Genomic DNA, 25,068 nt, shown 5'->3' with positions numbered 1-25,068 from the left:
AAATTTGCGCATGCTTGGGGATCCTCAGGCGGTTTGTATTCAGACTTACATCTCACAACTTCAATGTGGAAGGAAATGCCAGTCGTCTCGTAAGCGTGGTATCTTGATTCTTCTTAATCATGAGGTGAGTCAAAGCAAAACGCCGCTCCCTGACTCCGCCTGACTGGCTTAACATCATGAACTTTCCAGGGCCTATTACACATGCTTTGTAGCTCTGTAGGGACAAAGAGTCCCGCTCTAACGCATCTTCTCATCTCCGTCTGGACCGGGTGGTAGGGGCAGGCTCAAAAGCGTCATCCTCAGAAATCTCGTCGTCGCTAATCTCCACCGCCTTCTGCGAAGCAGCAGCCTGAGAAAAGTTGAGTTTCGTCTGGCGCGTCGTCTTGGGTGCTGCGCGTGCCGGTTGCGATCTCTTACCGCGCGTGGGGGCGGGTAATTCCTCAAAGTCATCATCATCCATCACCACATCCTCTTCCTCTTCATCCTCTTCCTCAAACAAGGGCTTCTTGCGGCCTCTGGCAGGTGCCTTCTTTGCCGGCGCTGCCTTCTTCGCCGGCGCCTTCTTCGGTGCAGCGGCCTTCGTGGTACGAGCGGCTGCTCCGCGCTTTGCAGGTTGACGGGCAACTGGCTCATCCTCTAGGTCCATCATGTCATCGTCGTCGTCCTGTGTCTGTGCCCGTCTCGATCTCGCCTTAGCCGTAGCGGGCTCTGAGACCGTCTCTGTCTCAATGACGCCAGGCTGATCTTCCCAATGACCGTCCATATCAGAATCCCAGTCATCTGGCTTGGGCTTGATCTTCCGCTTCGAACGCTCCTTCAACAGTCCCTTGGAGAACTGCTCCTCAAGCTTGGATCTGTACATCTCCATGTGCTTGTCATAGTCCTCGTCGTCGGAGTCGAGGCTAAGCATTTGCTTGACCTGGCCAGCCAGTGACTCGCTAACGAACTCTTCCATTGCGTGCTTGTCGTCTTTGTTGACGAACTGGTTGACAGCGTCTCCAAAAGGAGCCGTAGGCAAAATCTTCAGGGACTGCGCCGCTAGGAACTCTTGAACCAGGGCCTCCACTTTGATTGTGTCCAATCCTAGGGCTTCTTCCAGCATCTCGGGGATACCTGTCTCGGCGTTGCGTTCTTTGGAATGTCAGCTTGTGTCTGGTGATCCGTGGGCAAAGTACACTCACTGGAGGCACCGGCCTTCTTCCGGTGGAAGTAGACGACGTCATTGGTATTGGCAACCTTGCCAATAAATCGGTTGGAAAATCGCTGTGGGTTCTCGCAGTCGTATTTACCACCCTCGGGGGCGGTGTACTCCACCTTGAGACGGATCAAAGGCAACGGGGGTTCTTCCTCTTCGTCCTCCTGGATGGCAGCCCAATCCTCGTTTGCCTCCTGAATCATCTCCTCGACGACCACCATAAGTCTCTTGGTGAGTTCTTGACGGTTGTCCTTCTTGGCGTGCAAACCCTTAAAGCGCGAATCACTGGAGAGGACGATCTCCCTCGTGATGAAAGGACGGACGGTTTTGAGGGGAACTTTCTCCACCTTGAACTCCTTTCCAGATACATTCAGGATGGCGACATGCTTCGGGACGGCCTCGCCTGGTACTAGCGACGTGGCGACGGAAGAGCCAGGCTGCATGACATGGAAGCCAGTTTCAGGATTCTGCGAGGGATCGATGAGGCACTCGTGCTCGTGACCCCAGACAACAAGATCCAACCAGTTGGGCAGGACGGTCTCGGGGAGGTATGAGGTGGCGGTGTGGGCGTGGTGGTTTTGATGCACGGTAAGAAGGTTGAACCAGTCCCCCTCCTGGATATCCGGGCGATACCACTTGACCTTGTTGTCTCTGAAGGTACGGAACATGCGCTCGTCGCGCACATTGCTCAGTCCGTAGAGGGCCAGCTTGGTTTGACCCTTCTGCAGCATGACTGGTTTCGCCTCGATATTGTCGGCCTCTGCAATACGACCAAAGTAGTTGACGAGACCGGCTACCTGTAAAAGGTCCAGAGAGCAGTAGTGACCCTCGCCGCTTGGGTCGTCGTGGTTGCCGTGGATGGAGAAGACGGGAATGGAGATGTTGATGTCGGGGTCTTCGTAGTTGACGTTGGGGAATGCGCCCTCGAAAACTTCGTTCGCGTCGCTGAGGAACTCGAGCTCGCAAGGTTTCATGCCGAGACAGTTCTTTCGCAGACTGCGCATGACCTGGTACATGGACTTTCGCGAAGGCTTGTTGTCGTGGAACAGGTCACCGCCGAGGAGGACCATGTCGACCTGCGATACAGGTTAGCGGGCCGAGTCTCGGTAGTAGTAAGGCAAGCTAGGCAAGCTTGCGTACATCTTGGGCCTTGGCAATGTTCAGGATCTCGTCGAACGTCTTCCAGCTGTCGTCTTTTCGGATCGGATCGCGCTCTTCGTAGCCGACATGGTTGTCTGTCGCAACCAGGATGCGGATGGTGTCCGCCTCTGCATAGGGTCAGCAAACAGCTGTAAGGGGCTACCGGTAGAGCATACCTGTGAATTCGGGCATCTTGGCGAGCAGACCAACCGCCAGTCTTGTCAATTGATAGTCTGCTTAGCGATGCTGGGAAGAGCTGTGAGACGACGAAGGTGTGTTCGCAAAACAGCAGCACCTTGACGGAGCGGCTTAAGTGGTCGTCGCGTGAAGCAACTCAGAGCGCGCCACAGCAGCAGGCAGCGACGCGAAACTGCCCAAAGCTGCAACTCGCAGGCACGTGTGGTGGGGAGCTCTCAGGTGGCTCGTGCATTGAAGCAGGCGGGGTGCAACTGGACCTCCACAGTGTTGGGGGGCAGCTGCCTGCGAGACCCTCAAAGGTGACCTGGACACTGGAGGGACAGAGCCACGAACACCTCCACTCGGCTTCTTTCCAGAGCCTTTTGCTAACCATACCTTAGATGCACGTCACGCTGATCTTGCTTGGAAAATGGAAAAGCGAGTCTGTACGGATAGAAGCAAGTCCACTTTGATACTCGACGAAACCAAAATGCCTTGCAATAGTGGGAAGGGGTCTGATACCGGCCGACAGGGGGCGTGTTAGTCGTGTCTTCACCGAGTCCCTCGTTGAATACTTTCGTAAACATCATTCTTTTTCTTTATGAAGCTTCTTTCGATCGGCAAATAACTGAGTAAATTGAGAATCATCAGCTACTTTGTCATGCGACCAAAGCCAGTGGCTGTTCTTAGATCTGACGGGTTGATCTTTTCCCCGCATCTTCATCCCGATCTTAAATACCGGCAGCATCCAGTGCTCAATGCCGAGCCCCTCTTGTTGAACCTCTTCCCAATACGCTGCAATGAACAAGACCGATAGTGCCACCGTCCTCGACCTTTCTGCATGGCCTACGGCCGAGAAATTCGTCTTTCGATGCCGAGAATTCCTAAGTGAAGTGCAGGACTTGTAAGTCACCACGACATCCGCCGCTTAGACGTCAAGAACTGAAACTTTATGATAGGACACCTGGGAAAGATCTAGAAGAGAGACTGAACAGAGAATATGGCCCGGGGAATAAGTTTTATGAAGATTTCTGCACCTATATAAAGCAGGGCCTAGTGGAGGGTTGGGTGGCCCAGACAGAGATCGACGGGCCAAAGTACCGACGTGGCCAGATAGCTCTCCCCTCAGAGGAAACGCGATACTTTAGTATCACGACTGTCTACATGGAGAGTGAGGAAGACTACACCGGGCAGTACCATGCTCATCCTTATGGGGAGATCAATTGCGTTATTCAGCTCGACGCCACCGCCGAGCTGAAGGGCATGCAAGGTTGGCAGGGCGCAGGCTGGACGTCGCCAGGTCCCGGAACGCATCACTACCCCGAGGTCAGAAAGGGGGCTCTGGTTGCGTTGTTCTTCCTTCCAGCTGGCCGTATCTCGTACAATGCTACGCCAGGCATGCCGCAGCCGTTGTCTACGTGACGTTCGCCGACACAGAGCTAAGAGGCTTGAGACGAATTATGAAACTAGCCTGTAGATAGTGAGATATAGCGGACAGTGGCTTGGTGCGTGGAAATAATGACCGATTAAGGCGGACATATCTCCCACCAGAATCTCCGTCATCTGATGCCAATGCGGTCTTTCGGAGGCCGGTCGTACCGCTAGATGCAACGCCTTGACACCTCGCCTCCGCCACAGCCACAGACGTTGAGTTAAGCTCTTGTGACATGGGATGGGGGACATCTTCCCCAACATGCTTCAACGATTATCGTGGTGAGCCGCAAGATTGACTCCAAAAGGGGCGCGTCCCGCGTGGGAGCCGACAACTATGCAACGGGGACGTCACGGGCAGACGCTACCGAGGTCGTGGCGATGTGAACTTCAGGTGCTTGGATATTTCGGATGGCACGCGCAGACGGAGAACGTTTTCGTGTTCTCGAAGACACTGTTGGTGTACTTAAATCGAATGGCCAGCCGGTAGTTTGGGATGATAACTTACGCATCATAATCTCGCTCAGCATCTCTGATCATATCACTGGTTATCAGACCAACTAGTCATCTTGTTCAGCTTCTCGCCAAAATGATCGACAAAACTGCCGAAGTGCCTCGCTCTCGCGATGGGTTCGTCTGGACTCCCCAATCTGGGTTCTCATATGGTGTGTATCCTGGAATTTTGTTGGCTCCCACTAACAAAGATTAGGTCTTCGCACGCCAGCCGTCGTCTCATCCACTCTAGACGGCGAACTATTCGACAAATACGATGTAATCGTTATTGGAGCCGGTTTCGCAGGATTATCAGCGGCCCGGGATGTTGCCCTCGCTGGTAAAAGTGTCTTGCTCGTCGAGGCTCGCGATCGCATTGGTGGTCGCACGTGGACCGCATACAGCGAAAGGGGAGAGTCGTACGAGATGGGCGGGACTTGGATCCACTGGAAACAACCACACGTCTTTGCTGAGGTTCAGCGGTACGGTCTCGATGACTTTACTGAAACCAACGCTGTCCCGGAGGGGTGTACCATCTACTCAAAAGCAAACGCCACGGACCCGGTTGTCTCAAGAAACTCACAAGAGGTGGACAAGACTCTCGCCAAGATTGAGATGCTTATGGCTAGGCTTTTGGATGTCGATGGGAAAGGCGGCCGCACCGTCATACCTTTCCCATTCGATACACGGAGCAGCATGCGGAACAACACGCTGTATTCGCAAATCGATGAGCTTAGCATCAAGGACAGAGTTGCCCAAATGACGGACTTGTCGCAGGAGGAACGGATCATGATCGAGGCCCACGCGTCTTCTTTCTTCGGAATACCCTCGAACGACGCGGCATTTTCGGCGGTGCTCTATGCGTATGCTCTTTGCGGCTTCGATCCGAAAACGACCGAAGATGCAATCATGAGGTACAAGCTCAGCAAGGGCACAACCTCACTAGCCCTGGCTATGCTGAATGATTTCAAAGGGCATCGGATCTTCTCCTCGCTGGTCAAGTCCATCTCTCAAACAGATGAGCCGTACGGCGTGAGTGTGACGCTGGAGTCTGGGAAGGAGTTCTACTCTAAAGCCGCCATCACAACCATCCCGATGACCGTCCTCTCGAGAACCGAGTTCAACCCACCACTGTCTCTCTTGCGCCAAGCTGCGTTTAAGGAAGGTGTCGTGCCGACCAAGATGGGCAAGCTTCTTGCCACAACTTCGACAAGTCTTCCCGGCGGTTACAACATCATATGCGACGGCGGAAGTCTGCCTTTTGCCAGTGCGTTCGCCGACGGCACGAGGAACGGTGAGCCGCTGCTCACGTTCCTCACCCATCCTGGACACAAGCTGGACTCTGACGAGGAGAAGTTGCGTCTGATTGAGACGTTGCATCCTCAAGGGCTGACACTTACGTCTGCCAGAGCTCACCTGTGGTCAGAGGATCCTCTTGCAGGGGGAATCATGCCTGTGAGGAAGGCCGGATTTCTCAGAAAGTATTATGAAGAGGCTCACAGGCCGCATGGCAGGGTCTATTTCTGTGGTTCCGACTTTGCTGACGGGTGGCGAGGGTTTATCTCTGGTGCTTTCGAGAGCTCTTATCGTGTCACAAAGGAGCTTTTGCAACATTTGAACGAGTAGATGACTTCTTTTTCGGTTTCCAGACACAGATACAAGGAATGGTGTCTAACATATGTATTGAGTATTCAATGCTTCTTAACCTATAATCGAAATGCATTTCCGATTTCTGGAAGCCGTACTACATCCACCGAGACACGGGCCAGGTTCATGATCTTTGTGTATGGTGTTCTGAGATCACCTTCACGTTGTGATGTTACCCGCAGACCAACGATGAAGGTACCCGGGGTATTGTAGGCAAATGCGGTATTGACGTGGACCTTCGAGCTTGGAACGCCGAGGTGACCATATGTGAATCGCCCTTTTCCGAAAAAGTCCCACTCTACGAAGATCACCTTTCCGGCCCCAGGAGGGACTTCGACGCTGGCTTGGAAGTTGACGACCTGTCCGACCCTTGCTTCAAACTTTTGTTTGCCCTCAACAGTCAAGCTGACCGTGGGCTGAATGCCCCCTCGCTCATATGCGGCTGATGGTATCTGAATCGAGTTGTCTTCGCCCACGTTGTAAGACGTAGGATTCGGCGGCTGAACCCCCTTCTCGACCCAGGCACTCAAGTCTCGCAGTGCTTGTTGAACCATTCCGCGATACGGCACTACTAGTGACCTGCGACTGTCTTTGGGTCCTTCAAAGTCATGCTCGGAATTCTCGTTGAACCATAGTCGGTAGTTGCTGTCGAACTGATCGCCCAGAGCTTGCTTGACTTGCCCCCTGTACCAGTCGGCGTGCCAAGGAAAAGCATCGCTGTCGGCGAGGTTTTGGACAACAATGATTTTGCCCTTGATATCACCGTCGTGAGTTGAGTACGAGGCACCTTCCGCGAGACGTGCAGAGACGTCCACTGTCCGTCTGGGGTATATCAAAGATCCCTTGGGTCCACGCAGATGGTCAAATCCGTAGAAACCAGACCGCTCAGGAACTTGATACCGGTAGTAGGCCCGCATTGCCAGCGATCGGATGTTATCGATATTGAGTATCGTTCCTCTGGATAGACATTTGAGAAGAGAAGTATCGTTTTGACCTACAAGTTTGAGGTCGAATGTAGCCATCTTGGTGATGACGTTGAAGGTCCCCGTCAAGATACCAAGGACGGCGTTGCTCGAGGAATAGACTGTGAAGTCGTACCAGTACTCGTCAAGAGTAGCAGATGAGGGGGGCACAGTTTGCAAATGAATTTTGATGGGAACCCCTGCCAGGTCAACTGTGACATGTCGGACGGTGGCTTCAAAGCTGACCCGCGCCCTTCTGAAGATGTCCCCGAGGGGACTCAGCTCGGTGCCAAGGTGCCCTGTTTTAGACCAGAAATCGGTTGCATAGGTTGGATCTAACATATTGACGATTGAATTCGTTAACAGAGCTAACGTTGATGCATCTGTTGCTGCAGCAAAGTCCTCGAAGGTGCTGAGTGGGATCCCAAGTTTTGTCACCTCGATAAGGACATCTTTCTCGACGGAGTCAAGGACAGCAAGAACATCGCCGCTGCCACCGGGTCTCAATGCTTTCTGAATTTCGCCAGCCTTCTTTCGGAGAATCAATCCAGCCATCGCTCTGATTGAGGGGTTGTTGGGGGCAGAAATCGGCACCGCCTGGACGAAAGGAACAGCCCCGTCCCAGATTCCCCTGGATCGCTCCATGGCACCAATGACTTGAAAAGAGCCGCCACTCCCACCGTAGATGTAGCCATAGATGCGACGCAAAGGTTCATCATAGTACCTTCTGGCGATTACCCTCGAAAGCTCAGCAGCGGCAGCCTCAGCCTCGAAGCCACGGGCGCCGGTAACTTGGACGGCATAGGCACGGCTGGCTAATGCGAAGCCAATGGTTTCGGGAGTGGCGTGTTCTGACTGGGTCGGGAAGACGAGCTGGAAGAATCTCCCATCCCAAGACTCCTTTGGAGGAAAGTAGAAGTTGAACCGGATACGCGTATTCTCGAAATGCCCAGCGATTTGAACATGAGCTGCTGGTGAGGTGTGGTGAGAATCACGGTCGATGCCGGGACAGCTGTAGGTCGGATCAATGGAGTCTTTAGTCATTATACTTCCGGGTTCGCAGTCAGCTATCTGGTCCATGGTTGTTGATGTTTGAAGGAGTGCTTAAAAGCTCGCGAATACGACAATACGAGCGGGTTGGGAAGCGCTCCAGTGACGGGTCCTGAGAAACTTCAATCGTCGCTGGTGATGCGCAATATCTTGAATGGGAAAAAATCATCAATTGCTGCATTCCAATGGAAATAAGAGGACGCGTCGGACTAGATACGAGAGAAAACGGCAGATGCGTATTGAAGTCAATGGAATCGCTGCGGCGCTGCCTCCGCGCCTTCCGCGTAATAACATTCTCGTATTACATACGAGAATGTCTTGGGCGACGCCTGCGGAGGTTGAGGTCTTCGTTTCGAATCTACTCACCAAATGGAAACGAGACTTTCGATAATTATTTCATTTTCGCAACATCAAAATTGCTAAGCCGAGTCGCAGCGCTGATACTGCGTTGAGATAGGAAGTGGTCTCCATGGGCAAAAGGGCAGCTTTTATCGCCACAACTTCTGTTTCTAACTTCTGTAAGATTGGAATTTGTCTGTATATATCATTTAGAGTGTTACATGACAATATCTCGTCGCCGAATCGTACTCCAGCAGTACCTCGGCCTCCATTTGTTCGACATCTACGACCACCTGACGCCACATGCTGATCTCGTAGGAATCGGCCATGAAACCAGGAAGAACCGTTGCACACAAATATTTCGTGCCGTTGGACTCCTGTCCATCGGCTATCTCTCCATTAACCTGATTGCCGTCAAGATCTCGGGCGTTGGACCCCGCGGCCAATTGGGGGCACAGGATGACGGCCATGTTCAACCCGGGCAGTGTACCTGAGAAACCAGCAGGTGGATTCCAGCGAACGACCATACCCGGACGGATGCGTTCTTTGAAAGGCAACTTTGCGGCACTCGAATCGAGGTCAGCACTGGAAGCAAGCTTCTGGTTCCTCGAGATGGTTTCTTCAGCCTTGGTCTGCGGCGCCTCTTCACCAGCTGTGTCAACCTTCTTAGCGGACGACTTTTGAGAGTCTAAGTGAAGACGCCAAAACTTGGCTTGGAAAGCGCGGGCTTGGTCCGGCGTTCCTTCCGGGGTCTTGAGGCAGCGAGTGAGGAACTCTGGGGTGGGAAGACGGAGGAGTTGGGCGCCCGTCTCAGACGGTGCAAGGAGATCGCTCGAAATGGCAGGGGCCCCGGACTGCTGGATATTAGAACGCTGCGACCAAGGACAGAGAGGGACTGCTCACATTTTCACTGATCCATTTCTTCAGCTGATTGTTGTTCCATGTAAAGGGCACATCCGAGTCATACGGCCAAGGCTTAGCTTTGGGCAAGAGGACCCTCAACATCTCGGCGTACTTGAGCGTGTTCTTGCCGGCGGGACAGTCCGGGAGACAAGGACTGACGCATGCCATGACCACGGTCTTGCAGCTCCGACGGCTGGTAGGATCAAAGACATGCTTCAGGATCTTGGTGAGGGAGCTCTGGCGGAAGGGAATGTGCGTTGGCTTCTTGGGCTTCCCCGTCAAGGATGCTGCATCCACCGTCGCTCTGCCCCGAATGCAATCTTTCAGGACGGACAGACTGGTGTTGATCTCGCGAGCTTCCTTCATCCGATCGGCGGTGTGGTTAGCCCTGTCTCTTAGCAGCTTCCGAACCGGCCAGGTCGATGAGGTACAGCAGCCCGTCTTCGGCAGCGGGCATGGCGGGATTCTCGATGCGCATGCGACAGATTGCGTGAGATCGAGACGATGCATCGTTCTTCTCGGTCGCTGCCGTCCGTCGGTAAGTTGCCGCTTTCTCGATCAGGTCGAGTAGGGTGCCCGCTTCGGTCACCTCAAACTCCTGCGCACCCGCCAGCTGGGTAACACCGAAAGAGTCTTCCAGGACGGAAATAGGCTTGCGCGAATTGAGTAGATCTGGGGATGGTATGTTTAGTGGTGATCGAACTGCTGCTGGGTATTGGAGAGGCCCTTACCAAAGGCGCGATTGCCTGCCAGCTCGATGATGCAGGCGTACACCTTGCGTTCGCCACCGAGGTTTCCTCGCATCAGAGACTGAGCGACCAGCTTCTCAATGGCGCTGACGGTGAATGTCTTGCCCGAACCTGTCTGGCCGTAGGCGAACATGGTACTAACACCGCCGCTCCAGGCCCATGGGACGAGGGGTTCCACCAAATCTTGGTAGATCTTCTCGGACGTATCCTCCGGCCCATATGCGCGGTCCAAGGCAACCGAAGTTGTCTGTTACCATTAGGATTGCTATTCAAACTGTAGGAGAGTTGATTGCTTCTCACGATCAGGGTAGGAGGGCCAAGAGGCTTGATATGCTTTCGGATCTGGTGGATATCGACAGCTCCGTCTGTGTTGTCGCGCGTAAAGACACCACGAATGAGACCGGCAGAGACCTCGTCCTCGAACATGGGCCGGAGCCGGGCGGCAACAATCATGTCCGGGTTCGGTGTGGTATTCGGATCATCGGCGCGGGCCAGGTCTTCCTTGGCCGCTTTGGCCGCGAAGGCTTCGACGGAAGCCTGGAACCATGGGGTATGCTTGGTGTGGTATTCGTCCATGATTCGGAAAGAAAAGTCAGACAAAAACTGCAATGATGTAGACTTCTGTGCCTGATTTCGTTCTCTGCTTCGTTTGCAAAGCGACGCGGTCTTGTATTTGAAAGAAATTGTTCCCGTCAGCGAGATGCCGTGAAGCAGGAGCACTGAACGGGGAGGGGACCCACCTCGGACAGCTGCAGCGGTCGTGTTCTTGCCTCTTCCGGCAAGATACGGCGCTGGGCGGGGGTACCTCCACTTCCAAAATACAGCGAGTGCAGTTTAACACGGAGCTCCTCCATGCGTTGTGCATACTGACATCCATAACATGAACAGAAATCACACTCGATTGTCGTCAAATGGATGCCTAACTAGTCCACCAGGCAACTAGACAGACACTTTGAAGTCGCGGCGAAACAGAATCTTCGTTGAGGCCGCAAAGGGTAGGTAGTTATTCACCAAACGTGTTGCCCACTTCATGCAAGAAGCGCAGTCGATAGGTGCCTGGACGCTGCCGACAGGGATGTCGATGACCATAGGTGCACTCAGCACCAACTTACTGGGATACGCCGCTAAAGTGCTAACTGACGGTTCACACATGGCAGGCCGTCTGTCAGACATCTATCTATCTTCCCGACGCCTGGAATCTCAGTTGACACACGCTTTTGTGTTTGCAGGTCTCTAAAATTTGGCTGCCTGTTCTAGGTAGCCATAATCAACCAATGAGTTCCTCGTCTTCGCATCAAGCACACAACCAAGCTTTTGTAACATCTACAAGTCGCCGGAAAACCCGCGATTCATACATAACCCGAGCAACCCAGGCAACCGTCAATACCCACTCATGGATCTGCTTAGACCCCAAAAACAAGCAAAATTTCCCGAACGAAGCTCCGTTGCCCCTCTTGGAGATGCAGTGTGAACTCATTCACGCGAAAATACCTTATCTTTTGAGTATGACGGAGCCCAATCTTGTGATAGCTTCCGACTCTAGGTGACTCATCAAGTTCAAGAATACAACATTCATGTGGGAAATGGAGCGAGCTTGCTTGCGCACGATTTGTTACTTGGTACTCTACATATTTACTCATACAAAATTAGGCCATTAAATCCTGTTATTCGCGTCAAACACCGCGCTGTGCGCCGATGCTCTCTTCGAGTTCCTCTTCGGGCCCCTGGCAAACGAAAAGCTCCGAGGCGACACGCTTTTGATGTTGCCGTTCGCATCAGGCTTCAGCTCGCGAACCTCGGTCGTGATGGCGACCTCAATATCCTTCCTGATATTGCCATTTCTATGCCTGCTGGCGGTGCTCGCACTTCTGCTCATGCTGTGGGACCTGGTGGGCGGCCTTCCGTCGGCGTACGGGTCACCCCAAGCCTTGACGTCTTGCATCTTGATCTCATTGACCATGCGCTCCTCGCTTTCGTTGAAGGTGATGTTGGTGATCGGGTATGCTGAAGGAGGGCCGCGTCCGCGCCAGCTCTGGTTGCTGCCGGCGCCAAAGGTGCGCACTTCTCTTGGCGTGTTCTCGGTCTGTCTTTGCGACGAACGTATCGAGGTGATGAGGGAGCCGAAAACTGGCGTCAGCCACTGTTTGACGATGGAGAAGACCATTGGCAGGTTAGCTGTAATGACAGCGACGAAGGTTTCTCGAACTGCCCACGAGCCGGCAAGTTGTGCTCCATTTTGGGGATCCTAAAAAGGGGACCAAGTTCAGCATTTGCCAACGCAAACAGGGGGCAACAACTTACAGTCACAATCAGGACGCATCGAAGGGTGGCGCAGACAATGACGAAGAGGCCACCGCTGAAGAGAAAGAGCAGACCCCACTTCTTCAGGGGCTTTAGCTTGGCCTGCCAAAGCATAGGAAGGGGAATTGACAACAGGTAAAGGTCCGTCGAGACGTTGAATGAAAGGTAGACCCAGACGACCTGGTTGGAAATTGCTGGCTGGCAGACATCTAGAGATCGCAAGTCAGCAAAACGGCAACATATCATCGCGGGAAGACGTTGACTTACTACCGGGGTCCGGGTAGATCTGCCAGTTCTTGTGAAAGGGTCGACACGCTAAGAAAAGGTTTGCAACGACAACGATCCAGCTGACAATAAGGAAACCAAAGCCGACATAGATACGCATTCTAAAGGCTTTTCCCAGACCAGCCTATGCAATGTTAGACAATCACTTCGTTCGCAGGGAGACGCGAGTAAACGTACTGTCAACCTGATGTAGAATACCAACAACGAGGCCTTCAGCGACCACAAAAGAACGGAATAACTTGACCATCCACAGATTTGAATGATAGAGCCGATTACTCTTTACAAAGATCATTAGCCAAGGCCGATACTCATGTGGGGTGAGGCATCCTACCTTAGGCGATACTCCTCGCTATCTGGCGAGAGTGCGGCCCGCTGCTCGTCAGTCATGCCATTGTTAGCCATGCCCTTCGCGATGGCTCCAACGGAGTGAGCAAGGACCGTCTCTATGACATAAAAGATCTGGCCATCTCGGGGTCAGCGGGTAAGCGAAAGTCTAAGAGATGGAGAAACTGACCACTCCGACCCAGACCAGGTAGTCGTCAGCTTGGAGGCCTTTGAAACCGACTGCCCTCACTCTGGCATAGGTTCTGAGGATGGTGAAGAGAACGCCAACAGCCAGAAGCGTCCACGCCTCAATAGTGAAGGACTTCATGGCTGCCGCGGCGGCAGCAGCAGCCGCCGCCGCCGCCGCCGCGGGATCCATTGCTGCAGCGTCGGACATGTTGAATAGGGATGAGTAACGACCGACTTGTGTACGAACCAAACGAAAGACTAAGAAAGCAAAACCACCAAAGAGAAACTCCAGGCGAGGATGTTGGCTTCCGGGGTGTTCAATTTGTACAACATTCTGAGCGCAACCCAGCTCCTACCGGAGTCCGAATGCGCTCTCGATCAACGCATGTCAGCCCCAAAGAGTTCTGTCGATCCACTGTCATGGGGTTCCAAGGTCCATCATCACCGGCACCCTGCCATTGATTTAGCGGAGTTAACCCTGGAACGGCGTTTGAGATGTCTGTGCCTGAATCGTCGACGGGCGGGCGAGAGGGGCGCGAATCCGAAGCCATGGTGATGGATGAGTTGTAAGTGAATACGGGCTGAGTGACGGCTAGGGAATTGCAACCATTTGGTACTACTTCACCGAGGTCGCAATGCCATTACCTTCTAATCCAAATCAAGTCTGACCAAGCATCGCGATCACAAGATGCCATGCCATCTCATTCAATTCTCGCTCAATCCGATGAGTGCTCACCAAGCAAGTCTTTCTTAAGGTTTCCAGAAACGAAACATCTGTTGGATCATTGCCCCACAGGGGGAAAATGACCCCGGTCAGCGCAGCTCACGCCAGAGAAGACCAGAACGAGCCCGTCGGGCTCAGGGGCCGTATTGTGGGAAGTAAATAAATGTGCAGAGTTCCAACCTGCTGTCTTTTCGGTAAAGTTGCCTCTGAATAAATGTATCCGCAGGACACAAGTGCCCGTTGGACACAATTTTGTCGCCATCTCCCAAACTATTGCCCTACAGAATGACTCGCTCAGTGCCGGCCGTCATATCGAAGGGTAGCATTGGACTCTTCAAGGTGACATGCGAACGACTGTCTGTTGGCGCCAACATATTCACACCCTGTTCATAGTAACACTGCTGGGAACCGACATTATCATTGGTCACTCGTGTTTATTGGACCCTCAATGCAGGTAACCCCGTGGGACAACGTCCAATCACGATTGCGGCCGCGGGGAACCTTGAGGAAACGCCCGGATAGCCCCGACAGATTTCCCGCGCTGACTAGTCAATAAGTAACGCCCCGATGCAACGGTAAGCAAATTTGACAACGCGTTCGGGGAGGATTGGGATGAAGATGTCGTCTGTTGATGGTGGACCTGGGGTTGGTATTTTGGAAGTTTATTAAAGTGGTTTGCGGCCAAGGCACGAACATCTGTCGAGATCAGGGGCTGCAGACCCTGTCGCCACGCCGAAATGGGAAGTGTCCAGGTGTTGCAGAGCAGTTCACCTTCCAAAGGGAGGAGATCAGCATGCCATGGGGCCCCGGTATGCCGCTTCCGCGGTCGTCTCATTCTAATTTAGCCAGATGCACCTCGAAATCCTTCCGCACCCTTGACAGAAAATAAGCACAGAGAGTAAGCAGAGATTCATCAGGATGACTTCTCCGACCGATTGCTTACTCTCTCTGTCATCCGGCAATTCGTCTTTCTCGAGAAAGCTGATCCGTTGCCGAAAAGATGGAGAAGTTTGATTGCGTCGTTGTGGGAGCCGGTAGGTCTCAGACCCTCGTGTCAATCTCAACGCTACCGAGACATTCTAGAAGATGTTGAGGGCACTGAGACACGGAAAACCGCGCACAAAGACGTGGGATGCTGACAGAACACCACAGGATGGTACGGCCTGGGCGCCGCGAAGCAGTTCCACTGCACGCAGCCAGAAGCCTCGCTCGTCGTCTTTGACTCACAGCCCTCGCTTGGCGGTACATGGGCTGAAAGTCGCCTGTATCCTGGGCTGAAGAGCAATAACCTATGGGGGATGTTTGAGTATCCTGATTTCCCCATGGACAGTGAGACTTTCAACATCCATCCTCGTCAGCATATTCCCGGAGAAACGGTCAACAAGTACATCAAAGCCTATGCGGATAAGTTTGGCATTGCCGACAAGATTCGCTCCAGTCATAAGGTGCTCACCGCCGAGCACCAGGAAACGATCGAAGGTGGATGGATTCTGACTGTGTCGGACGCGAGCGGAGAGGAGACCAAGGTGTTTGCTCGCCACCTCATCATCGCGACGGGGCTCACATCTGAGCCATGGCTACCTCACTTCGAGGGCCAAGAGTCCTTCGGTGGCAAGATCTTCCATGGCAAGGACTTCCAAAAGAACGCTGACACTCTCACAACGGCGAAGACTGTCACGATCTTTGGTTCAACAAAGTTCGCGTGGGATGCTGCATATGCTTATGCAACCGCAGGCGTCAAGGTGAATTGGATTGTCAGATGTGAGTCGTCATTATGCATTCCATCTTGTTCTCATCGCTGACTGCGGTTGTAGCAAAGGGCCATGGTCCGTGTTGGATGGCTCCTCCATTCGTTACACCGCTCAAAAAGTGGCTTGAGAAGCTTGCTAGTAAGTTTCTGGCGACCTCTCAGACACCTCAAGTCTAACGTGCTCCCACAGATACACGGATGTTGACATGGTTCAGCCCTTGCGTATGGGGAGATGCTGATGGCTACATTGGCATTCGGAATTTCTTCCACGGTACTGCGGCTGGACGAACTATCGTTGACGGCTTCTGGAAAGTACTCGGCGATGACGCTAAGACGCTTATGGAGTACGACTCTCATCCAGATACTGCTAAGCTCAAGCCATGGACCGAAGCAATGTTCACTTCAACCAGTTTCAGTATTCTCAACTACGACACGAACTTCTTCGACTTTATCAGGGATGGTACAGTGAAGGTTTATGTCGGTGAGCTTGATCATCTCAGTCCTGGAAAGGTTCATCTTTTGGACGGGACTGAGCTTGACGCCGACGCACTGCTGGCTCACACTGGCTGGAAACATGTCCCGCCGATCAAGTTCCTCCCTGAAGGTATTGAGAAAGATCTCGGCATTCCTCACACACCCATCGACAACGCTCCACGTGAGGATCTGGCAGGTCAGAAAGACCTCATCGACTTGGCCGACAAAGAAATCTTGGAGCGTTTCCCCAGACTGAAGAACCAGCCGGTGTGGAATAAGGACTATACTCCCATGACTGACATGAAGGGCATCGATAGTGAGGATGAGGTTACACCTTACAAGTCTCTCACGCCATACATGCTTCACAACTTCATCGTCCCAGCCTCGGAACGCTTCCTGCGAAGTCGCGATACAGCCTTCGTGGGCATGGTCAGCAACTTCAGCAATGTGATCACCGCACACATGCAGGGTCTGTGGATCAGCGCCTATTTCTCTGGTCGTCTGGCGAAAGACCCTGCAGCAGCGGTTGGCGACGATGCCGCAATGCAGAAGTTGAAGTATGATACTGTCGTCATGAACCGATACGGATACTGGCGCTACCCTACCGACTGGGGCTCCAACAAATGCCCTAGCTTTGTCTTTGATGCGGTTCCATATCTTGACTTGCTGCAGCAGGATTTGGGACTTACACCCTGGCGTAAGAAGGGGTTCTTGGCTGAGTGGTATGAACCATACGCCCCCGAAGACTATCGTGAAGTCAACGATGAGTGGGAGAGCAAGTACGGAAGTCAAAAGGCTGTGATAGCTGCACCTTGATTTTGTGGCTAGTATCGGCAACTTTCTTTTGTTGATCGTAGGATCTTGGAATGATGCGTAATGAGCTTTGGTCTATGGGAAAATACAGGCAGTCTTATTGACCCCTGAATCTTTACTTGAAAAAAAAGAAAGAAAAAAAGACTTGTGACCGTGAATCTCGTCATGAGCCAGCCAAGCCCATCACATAACGCCCTTGGTCTCTGCAATTTTCAGCAAGTACTTCTTCGCCGAACTTTTGCCCGCCTCGAGATCTCTGAGAACCTGCCCCAAGGCATCTAATCCTCCAGTCCGCACTTCGTAGGGATGCCCATGGAACCAGCCTTCTTGCAGGCCCCGCCCGAAGAACGAGAAAAAGAGTGTTCCAAATTCTCTGTTACCCAGGGCTGGCCAAGATTTGGTAGACTTAGATGCGTGTATAGTTCCTACCATCGTAAACGTTAACTCCGAAGACAACTCGTTCTTAGGCGAACTTGGTAGAAGATTCGCAATATTGCCTTTGCCGGGTGCGAGCGCTCGATCAATCATTCGAAGCGTATTCGATTCAGACACCGTGTCAAAGGCGTAGATGATCGGATTTTCGCCGGCAGCTTCCTTGATTTTCTCCAGCGTGTGAGCCTCCCCTTGACGATAGTCGATCGCCGTGTCACCCTTAGATTTGTCGAGTAAGGTATTCACATAAGAAGTACCATTGCCTGCAACAGCCATAATAGGGTGAATATTCGAGAGAGCTGCAAGCTTGATTGCAAATGATCCGACGGCCGTGGCACCGCCATAAATGATCAATGGTAGTGGTTCAGTGATTGCACTCCAGGGCAGTGGCAATCCGAGTCTCTGGTCGAGCCCTAGAGCAGCCGTCATTGCAGTCAGAGGAATCGTCGCGGCTTCTGTCATCCAATGTTATTAGACCCTGGGTCGGTGATGTTATCTAACTTCTCCACTCTCACCTTCGAAAGTGATGTGGGCTGGTATATGGAAAGCGGAGTCAGCCCATGCAATTGAATATTCGGCGTAACTTCCATGTGGTGCGCCCATTTCGTGGAAAGCAGCCACGCGATCGCCCTTGCTGAAGCCTAAAACACCCTCACCGACGGCCTCGACGTAGCCGGCGATGTCATCACCATAGTTACTAGGTGAAGCTTGAGGGACCCAAAGTTTTGGCATTTTCCAGTCCTTGGGGTTGGTTCAGATACAATTGTCCGTATTAAGAGCTGGCCAGGGCTAGGGGTTGGAATGGGCACATCGTGAACTTTGACCCGAAGAGTGTTGTCAATCAATGCCTCTTTCATTTTTTCCGGGATTCCAAAGGACTTTGGGTGGTTTGATCTTAAGTTCTCCAATGCCAGACCTGCAATATCTTTCTGACTCCGAATGCGCCGGCTTTCCCATATATATAAGCTCTCAACGATAGGAAGCCAGTGGACTACTTACCCTTATCCTTGATTCTTGGGGATAGATTTCGGGCTCTTGATTTATCCTGAGTTATGGCTACAAGTTCCAAAATCTTTCCGTTCGAGCTGGTTGAAATATTGCCGAGACGTTGCGGGTGGACTTGCTCGAACCTTCCTGCTCTTGAGGCACTCGATAGACAGCACCCGTTAACAACATTTCTTGTAATGTATTACCAGACACCAGTGACCATCTGGCCAAAGCAAACTTGAATGGGTTTTCGCTTACAAACAGTGCCCAAGGGTTCAGCTCAACGTGGGCTGCTCGGGTCGGGGACATATGCAGGAGTTGGAGACTTGGAGACGTTGGTCCCACATCTATTGGGTCTCCTTGATTTGCAGATCCATCTCCCTACACCCGAGAAGATTGATGTCTCGTGCGAGTGATCACGCCTAAATCTATTATCCACGAGAATATGCACTTTATCTTGATTTCTCAAATACTTTTTTTTAAAAGCGAAAGCGAAGCCATCTACCCCAAGGTGACAAATTCAGCGCTGATGGTGTCATCGCAGAGACTGACTAATGTCGATCCATTACCTAGAGGCACAATAGAATACTCCTTTTCAATAACACGACTCTTCTAAGTAGACGATTCTAGACTATTGAATCTTCCCATCCGAACTTCGTTTCTTAGCCTTGCCTTTCAGCCGATACAAAGCCTTTCTAGTGTCCTCTTGACCACAACCGGTACCTCTCTTTGGTCTTGTGTGCACAAATCACAGCCATGCCTGGCGAAAACTCGTACGAAACAGCTGAAGCGTTTTCCAAAACACTTATCGACGGTCTTGAGTTGGAAGCCACATTCGATGCAACTTTGCCGATCCCCTTTAGGGCTTCTACGGATGGCACATGCCTTCAGCGACTCCCCCCTCCAACCCATGTAAACCACCAATTCAGATCGCCAGAAGCTTGGAGCAGACTACGAAAGATTTCTGTGCTATGTTTGTTGTGCGTTGCTACCGCATTCGCGTCAGTAGCGGCGAGCTCTTACGCTTCTGCGAAGGATGCCCTTGCCGCGGAATGGGGCATCAGTCAAACAGCGGCCGCAGTTGGTATCACGACTTTTACGCTGGGTTTCGCCATAACACCCATGGTACTAGCACCTTTCTCCGAAATATGGGGTAGGAAGCTAGTTTTTACGCTCACTGGTACCTTATTTGTCATCTGCCAAATTTGTAGCGCCATTACCCAGTCATACGGAGGGTCAGTCTTGCATGTTGAAGGAATTCTTGACGTCGCAGATGGATCTATGATATCTAACTGCATTTTGAGCTAGGATGCTAGTTGCGCGCTCCTTTGCCGGCGTGGGTAGCTCGACATACTCCAGCATGATCGGAGGCGTGATTTCGGATAACTACAAACCTCATGAGCGCAATGCGCCGATGGCCGTTTTTTCTGGTGGAGCGCTTTTCGGGACGGGCTTGGGCCCTCTATTCTGCGGGTTCATCGTCCAGTATCTGAATTGGAGATGGATATTCTGGGTTCAAGTCATTGTCAATGCACTCAATGCACTAGCATTCCTCCTATTCCTGCCAGAAACCCGACAAAATGTCCTCCTCCGACGAAAAGCAGACGTTTTAAACCAGTGGTACAAGGCAGAAGCCGAATCGGTGTCCGGATTTGAGGTGACAATCAGCGGAGAAGGGCAGAAGTTTTATCCCGACAGATCAAGTGGCGCACCCAGGGCGATGAAGGAAGAGGATCAATCGGCCAGATGATTGCTGCTTCCATGACCCTTCGCTTCGTGCTGCTCTTCACTGAGCCAATCGTCTTCTTTTTCTCACTCTGGGCAGCGTTCAGCTGGTCAATCCTGTATCTTTGCTTTGCCGCGGTTCCCCTCATCTTCACTACGGTCTATGGTTTCGATCTCTCAACTGCTAACACCATCTTCACAAGTTTGTGCATCGCATCGCTCATCGCCACTCCGATCAGCATATACCAGGAACGCTGGCTGAACACGATATTCAATCCCAAGATTCCATTGGACAGACCAGAAAGAAGACTCTACTTTAGTTGCGTTGAGAGTATCTGTCTACCGATCGGCCTCTTCATCTTGGGCTGGACGGCTCGAGAGCAGGTCCACTGGATCGTCCCGGCTATCGGCCTCGGCATCTCAACTCTGGGGATATTCTCCATCTATTTGGCTGTTTTCAACTATCTAGCGGACAGTTACCACGCTTACGCTAGCTCTGCTTTGGCGGCACAGTCATTTTGCAGAAATTGCCTGGGCGGCATCTTCCCGCTTGTTACAGTGCAGATGTACACCAATCTCGGGTACGGACCGGCATCTAGCCTGCTTGGTGGGGTCGGCCTATTGCTTACCGCAGGTCCTTGGATTCTTGTCGGATATGGCGAGACAATCCGGGCGAAGAGTCGATTTGCCAGCAAATTGAATCAGTGAAGCAGAATCCGGAGTTGCGATCCACTCCTCGGCGCCGGATACGGGATGGGACCCGGAGGCGCCCCGCTCTGACAGCCGCGACGATGGCCCAAGCTCCGAAGTTTGGAATTTGCTGGAAATGTCGAACTAGCCAGCCCCCCTCAACATTAACGCTTGGTTACGTCACAGACACGGTATCCCGCTGGCGGTGTGCGCGTTGCACGACAGGGGACGTTGCAAATGCATGAGCGTTCGAATCGATGGAATCACAAGGATACTCCTCGATGGCAATAAATACTCTTCTACTTGACTGAATTTTCCCCTCTTTCATGAGTGCCGGATGCTCTCTGACCTGCGTGTCTATGTCCCTTCAGCCCGTCCCTTCAAACCGCCTAGGTTCTGCCAATGTCGCTCGCGCAGCACGTCACCCAAGCCGAAGGCTTCGACTACGAACGTCCTGCAGAACAGCCCGACCAATCCGGTGATAGCGAGGCCGTGTTCGGCACACTCCAACCCTTGTCGACTGACAGCCTCATCAACAACAATGATCTGCAATGGCGACGCTTGAGCTTTGCACCTGTTGAGCAGACTCACGTCGAAAAGCCCATTGCAGCATACAAAGTCTCCAACGCAAAGAGATGGGGTAAGCGCTGTGCCAAAGGCTCGGTCCGTTTTACGTGAAGCCGCTAACACGGTGTAGCACAGGTGGCCACTGGCATTGTCGCGTGTTGGCTAGCTGCAGGCATCGTCTTCGGCTTCGCTGCCCTCAAGCCCATTCTGATTGCCGAAGGAGTCTACAGCGACCTTTGCGATGCCAACGACCTAATTACTGCCGATGACGGCGAGTATATTCCCTGCGCGGAGCAGGACTTGCGCCTCAATCTCTTCTTTGTCGTCGCATCTGTCACTGCCAACGTGTCGTCTCTTCTGGCTGGTTCAGTTCTTGATCGCTACGGTCGACGGACCTGCTGGATCCTATCCTCCATCTGCCTCACCATTGGCTGCGTTCTGATGGCCGCCTCCCACAACTTTGAAGGCTACTTCGATGGTTACTTCCTTGGCAACATCTTCTTGGCTTTGGGCGGAACATTTGTTTTCGTTTCCAGCTTTCAGTTGGCCAACGCATTCCCAAAGTATAGTGGGCTTATCATTGCCCTTGTCACCGGAGCCTTTGACGCGTCCGCTGCCGTCTTTCTCATCTATCAGATGGTGTATGACGCGACTAACGGACAGCTGTCCCTCGAAAAGTTCTTCTACGCATACATTGCAATCCCCGTCCTCATCTTGATTGCTGAGATTGCCTACATGCCGGCCCGATCCTATCATACCATGCCGCAATTGGAAGAGAAAATTGACAAGGCACAGGATGAAACACGCGATGCCCACGACTCGGATAACGAGATTTCCGACGACAGAGCGTTGAGAAAGGTCAGAAGCGCCAGAGCCGAGCGGCGACTGTCGAAGTTGGACCAGATTGAAGAGGTCGCCGGCGATGCACAAGCTCGTGAGGAGCGCGTCAAAGTCAAAGAGGAGCGACAAGAGGCGAGTGGTGTATGGGGCGTACTCCACGGTGTCCCTGCCCACAAGCAGATTCAGAGTCCATGGTTCATTCTCATTCTCCTCTTGACGATCGTACAGATGTTGAGAATGAACTGCTTCATCGCAACCATCCGCGCTCAGTACCGCTTCATGTTGGGCTCTGAAGTTGAAGCCGATGCAATCAATCACTTCTTCGACATCGCTCTGCCTGTTGGAGGCCTGGTGTCAACTCCGTTTATCGGCTTTCTCCTCAACAATCTTAGCGTGCCCACAACATTTGGAGTTTTGACTGTTCTCATTGTGTCGATCGGTCTTCTCAATTGCCTTCCATTCGCATGGGCGGGCTATGCGACTGTTGTCTTTTTTGTCGTATTTCGACCTCTCTACTACTCAGCTATTTCGTAAGTACAGAGCACAATTCCTTGTTTACAAACATTCAGAGGGACTTACAAGGCTTAGCGACTACGCAACGAAGGTTTTCGGCTTCGCTACCTTTGGTCGTATCTATGGTACCATCGTATGCGTTTCTGGGTTGATCAATTTCTCGCAATCCGGCCTCGATGCCCTCACTCATGGCCCATTGGGTGGTGATCCAACGCCCGTCAACATTACTCTTGGCGCTGCAGGCACTGTAGTCGGTCTCATTCTGACCGTATTTGTGGCCATTAAGGGACGGACTTTTGTGAAGGAGGAGAAGCCTGCCTTGGATGCGATGGAGGAGAGGCAAAGATTGCTGTCAACTGCGGGGCAAGATTATGGAACTCGGGAATAACGGCAGATTTGCGTATCACAGGTAAAGAGGTCATTGCTAGATCGTGGAGAACAAAAGACTGGACAGAGCAATGTTCCATAGATGCTTAGTACTTAGTAAGATCAGAACTCATTTGATGACCATACAACCCAATTTAGACATGTTCATCCCAACCAATGATTCAGGGATAACCGTCTCCCTCAAGCGTCAAGCAGCTCAGCTTCTCTGCGAACCTGTTTCTTCTCGCGCGAGTCTACGCCCAACCACAAGAGATCGGGTCGGCTGTAGTGTCCGTGAACATTTAGCATAGCCTTGACTTTCATGATTTCATCCAGATCAATGTCGGCAATCACAAGACCCTCTTCTTCCTCCCCAAGATCTTCCGTGAGCTTCCGACCATCGGGTGCGATGATGCAAGCGCAGCCGCCACCGCCGATGTGGTAGAGCTTTCCATCGCCGAGCTTCTGGCGATCCACGCCAGTCTGGGTGTAAAAGGAAGACGACAAAATGATGAAGCAGTTACCTTCGATGGCGTGTGTAGTGGAGAGGTTGCGAGCCCCTGAGACGAATTGTTAAATGCCTCATTCAGGTTTGGATAAAGGTTCTTGAGGTACATGCCTTCGCGGCATTGAGACCAAAGAGCCGAGCCCTCGGGGAAGGAGTTGAAGTAGTTCATGGGTGGCCAAGCAGCCACATGAATTTCTTCGCCCTGAGAGTATGTGTGGTAGCGCAGTAAGGGCTGAGAGTGTTCCCAGCAAGACAAGGCACCGACCTTGCCGATGCCAGGCTCTTCGACAAAATTGTGAAGAGAAGCACCGCTGCCGTCACCGTACAAGGTTCGCTCGACGTGGGTAGACTTGATCTTGCGGCGGTTCATTTTGATCTCTCCATCTTTGCCGATCAAAGATTGAGATAGGTACAAGGAATGATTTGCATTCTCCGAGTATCCCAGCATAACGGCAATTTTGTTCTTGCCTGCGCAAGCACAGATTCTAGCCATCTCCGGACCGTCCCGTTTGAGGGAGGACTTCATGTACTCCTTGACCATGTCAAAGTCGATGGGTCTCTGCCTGTTGCACCCGTTAAGCACTGCATAGACACTGGAATGATATTGTGTTGAAATGGCTCACCAGATCCAACCTGGATAGTTCGGAATCCAGACTTCGGGAAAGGCAATCAAATCGCAGCCTTTACCAGCAGCTTCCTCTATGAGCTTGCATGTCTTCTCGACTGCACCTTCCAAATCAAAGTAGCAGCCTTCGGCCTGAACGGCGGCGACGCGAATGGGTTTGACGGACATTTTCAGCAGAAAGAAGTTCCAGGATTGCTACGGTGTGTGAAATAGCTATGAGTTTGAGGCTCTTTGAGTTGATTTCAACATTCCACAAGGCCTGGCATTTTATACTCTCAAAACTTATAGAGAAGTACATCTCTGATCTCCTTGAAAATGTCGATTTGTGACCCAAAGCTCCATCGCCACGCCCCCGTTGGCGATAAGAGCTTCAGAAGTCGACGTGTTCCCACTCGACTGAGCCATTCTGATGCAGTAACACACTGAGTTTGCTTGGAGATTACCAACCATCCCGGCGATCGCTACCCTGAAAAGAAACCCCGATAAGAATTATAAGCACGAGTGAGGAAACTGTGAGTGACTACACATCAAAACCTACTGAAGTTGCGGGTCGGGTTTGGTTCAAACCCCGATTCCAATGTATCGCCTGTGAGCTGAAATGAACCCTAGCCTAGGTGAGAGGATCGGCCCCAGATTCAACTGGCGTCGGGTCATGCAAGAGTTGGGGAACTCCAACTCCACTGTGGAGGTCTCCAACAGCCCCGAAACAGGTTGGGGACCACGGGGCACATCCACTAACACGCGTATTCGGAGGCATGTTCAGGAGGTCAAACCCTCACGTTCCACGGCAGTATGTTTCCATGTCCTGATGCTTAGTATAAGACCAAGAGTAGCCTTTCAAAAACTAAGGTATGAGACCATCCCTAGAAA

At 52.2% G+C, this 25,068-nt stretch overlaps 11 protein-coding genes across 11 annotated transcripts; 5 read left to right on the top strand and 6 right to left on the bottom strand.

Annotated features, from left to right (window-relative positions):
- Positions 1-250: 250 nt before the first annotated feature.
- mus-23 (Double-strand break repair protein mus-23) lies at positions 251-2,527 on the bottom strand (the record flags this gene model as incomplete). The annotated part of the gene is made up of 4 exons (XM_037317372.1): positions 251-1,131; positions 1,182-2,271; positions 2,336-2,463; positions 2,512-2,527. The coding sequence occupies 4 exons, from the start codon at positions 2,525-2,527 to the stop codon at positions 251-253; spliced, it is 2,115 nt and encodes a 704-aa protein (XP_037184033.1).
- Positions 2,528-3,312: 785 nt separating this feature from the next.
- On the top strand, positions 3,313-3,934 carry CGCA056_v002112 (uncharacterized protein; the record flags this gene model as incomplete). Its single annotated transcript, XM_037317371.1, has 2 exons — positions 3,313-3,416; positions 3,472-3,934. The coding sequence occupies 2 exons, from the start codon at positions 3,313-3,315 to the stop codon at positions 3,932-3,934; spliced, it is 567 nt and encodes a 188-aa protein (XP_037184034.1).
- A 598-nt stretch (positions 3,935-4,532) lies between these two features.
- Positions 4,533-6,061, top strand: maoN-2 (Monoamine oxidase N; the record flags this gene model as incomplete). Its single annotated transcript, XM_037317370.1, has 2 exons — positions 4,533-4,608; positions 4,653-6,061. 2 exons carry the CDS (start codon positions 4,533-4,535, stop codon positions 6,059-6,061), a joined length of 1,485 nt encoding a protein of 494 aa, XP_037184035.1.
- An 80-nt stretch (positions 6,062-6,141) lies between these two features.
- CGCA056_v002110 (uncharacterized protein) lies at positions 6,142-8,124 on the bottom strand (the record flags this gene model as incomplete). Its single annotated transcript, XM_037317369.1, has 1 exon — positions 6,142-8,124. One exon carries the CDS (start codon positions 8,122-8,124, stop codon positions 6,142-6,144), a length of 1,983 nt encoding a protein of 660 aa, XP_037184036.1.
- A 518-nt stretch (positions 8,125-8,642) lies between these two features.
- DSK1 (Diatom spindle kinesin-1) lies at positions 8,643-10,661 on the bottom strand (the record flags this gene model as incomplete). The annotated part of the gene is made up of 5 exons (XM_037317368.1): positions 8,643-9,287; positions 9,337-9,724; positions 9,768-10,008; positions 10,068-10,332; positions 10,386-10,661. 5 exons carry the CDS (start codon positions 10,659-10,661, stop codon positions 8,643-8,645), a joined length of 1,815 nt encoding a protein of 604 aa, XP_037183142.1.
- Positions 10,662-11,739: 1,078 nt separating this feature from the next.
- Positions 11,740-13,392, bottom strand: CGCA056_v002108 (uncharacterized protein; the record flags this gene model as incomplete). The annotated part of the gene is made up of 6 exons (XM_037317367.1): positions 11,740-12,330; positions 12,387-12,595; positions 12,654-12,795; positions 12,849-12,948; positions 13,003-13,130; positions 13,186-13,392. The coding sequence occupies 6 exons, from the start codon at positions 13,390-13,392 to the stop codon at positions 11,740-11,742; spliced, it is 1,377 nt and encodes a 458-aa protein (XP_037183141.1).
- A 1,516-nt stretch (positions 13,393-14,908) lies between these two features.
- DEP4-2 (FAD-dependent monooxygenase DEP4) lies at positions 14,909-16,948 on the top strand (the record flags this gene model as incomplete). The annotated part of the gene is made up of 4 exons (XM_037317366.1): positions 14,909-14,942; positions 15,061-15,669; positions 15,723-15,797; positions 15,849-16,948. The coding sequence occupies 4 exons, from the start codon at positions 14,909-14,911 to the stop codon at positions 16,946-16,948; spliced, it is 1,818 nt and encodes a 605-aa protein (XP_037183139.1).
- Positions 16,949-17,128: 180 nt separating this feature from the next.
- On the bottom strand, positions 17,129-18,109 carry fsr4-0 (Trans-enoyl reductase fsr4; the record flags this gene model as incomplete). The annotated part of the gene is made up of 2 exons (XM_037317365.1): positions 17,129-17,832; positions 17,893-18,109. The coding sequence occupies 2 exons, from the start codon at positions 18,107-18,109 to the stop codon at positions 17,129-17,131; spliced, it is 921 nt and encodes a 306-aa protein (XP_037183138.1).
- Positions 18,110-20,125: 2,016 nt separating this feature from the next.
- FUBT-0 (Efflux pump FUBT) lies at positions 20,126-20,797 on the top strand (the record flags this gene model as incomplete). The annotated part of the gene is made up of 1 exon (XM_037317364.1): positions 20,126-20,797. The coding sequence occupies one exon, from the start codon at positions 20,126-20,128 to the stop codon at positions 20,795-20,797; it is 672 nt and encodes a 223-aa protein (XP_037183137.1).
- Positions 20,798-21,181: 384 nt separating this feature from the next.
- CGCA056_v002104 (Protein FMP42) lies at positions 21,182-23,087 on the top strand (the record flags this gene model as incomplete). Its single annotated transcript, XM_037317363.1, has 3 exons — positions 21,182-21,419; positions 21,477-22,716; positions 22,775-23,087. 3 exons carry the CDS (start codon positions 21,182-21,184, stop codon positions 23,085-23,087), a joined length of 1,791 nt encoding a protein of 596 aa, XP_037183136.1.
- Positions 23,088-23,266: 179 nt separating this feature from the next.
- On the bottom strand, positions 23,267-24,366 carry CGCA056_v002103 (Arylacetonitrilase; the record flags this gene model as incomplete). The annotated part of the gene is made up of 3 exons (XM_037317362.1): positions 23,267-23,530; positions 23,590-24,136; positions 24,197-24,366. 3 exons carry the CDS (start codon positions 24,364-24,366, stop codon positions 23,267-23,269), a joined length of 981 nt encoding a protein of 326 aa, XP_037183140.1.
- Between the last annotated feature and the right edge of the window lie 702 nt (positions 24,367-25,068).

The sequence above is a fragment of the Colletotrichum aenigma genome, assembly GCF_013390185.1.
Source record: "Colletotrichum aenigma strain Cg56 chromosome Unknown KSG_Cg56_contig02, whole genome shotgun sequence".
Taxonomy (NCBI): Eukaryota; Fungi; Ascomycota; class Sordariomycetes; order Glomerellales; family Glomerellaceae; genus Colletotrichum; species Colletotrichum aenigma.
This window is presented reverse-complemented; position numbering and strand designations above follow the sequence as displayed.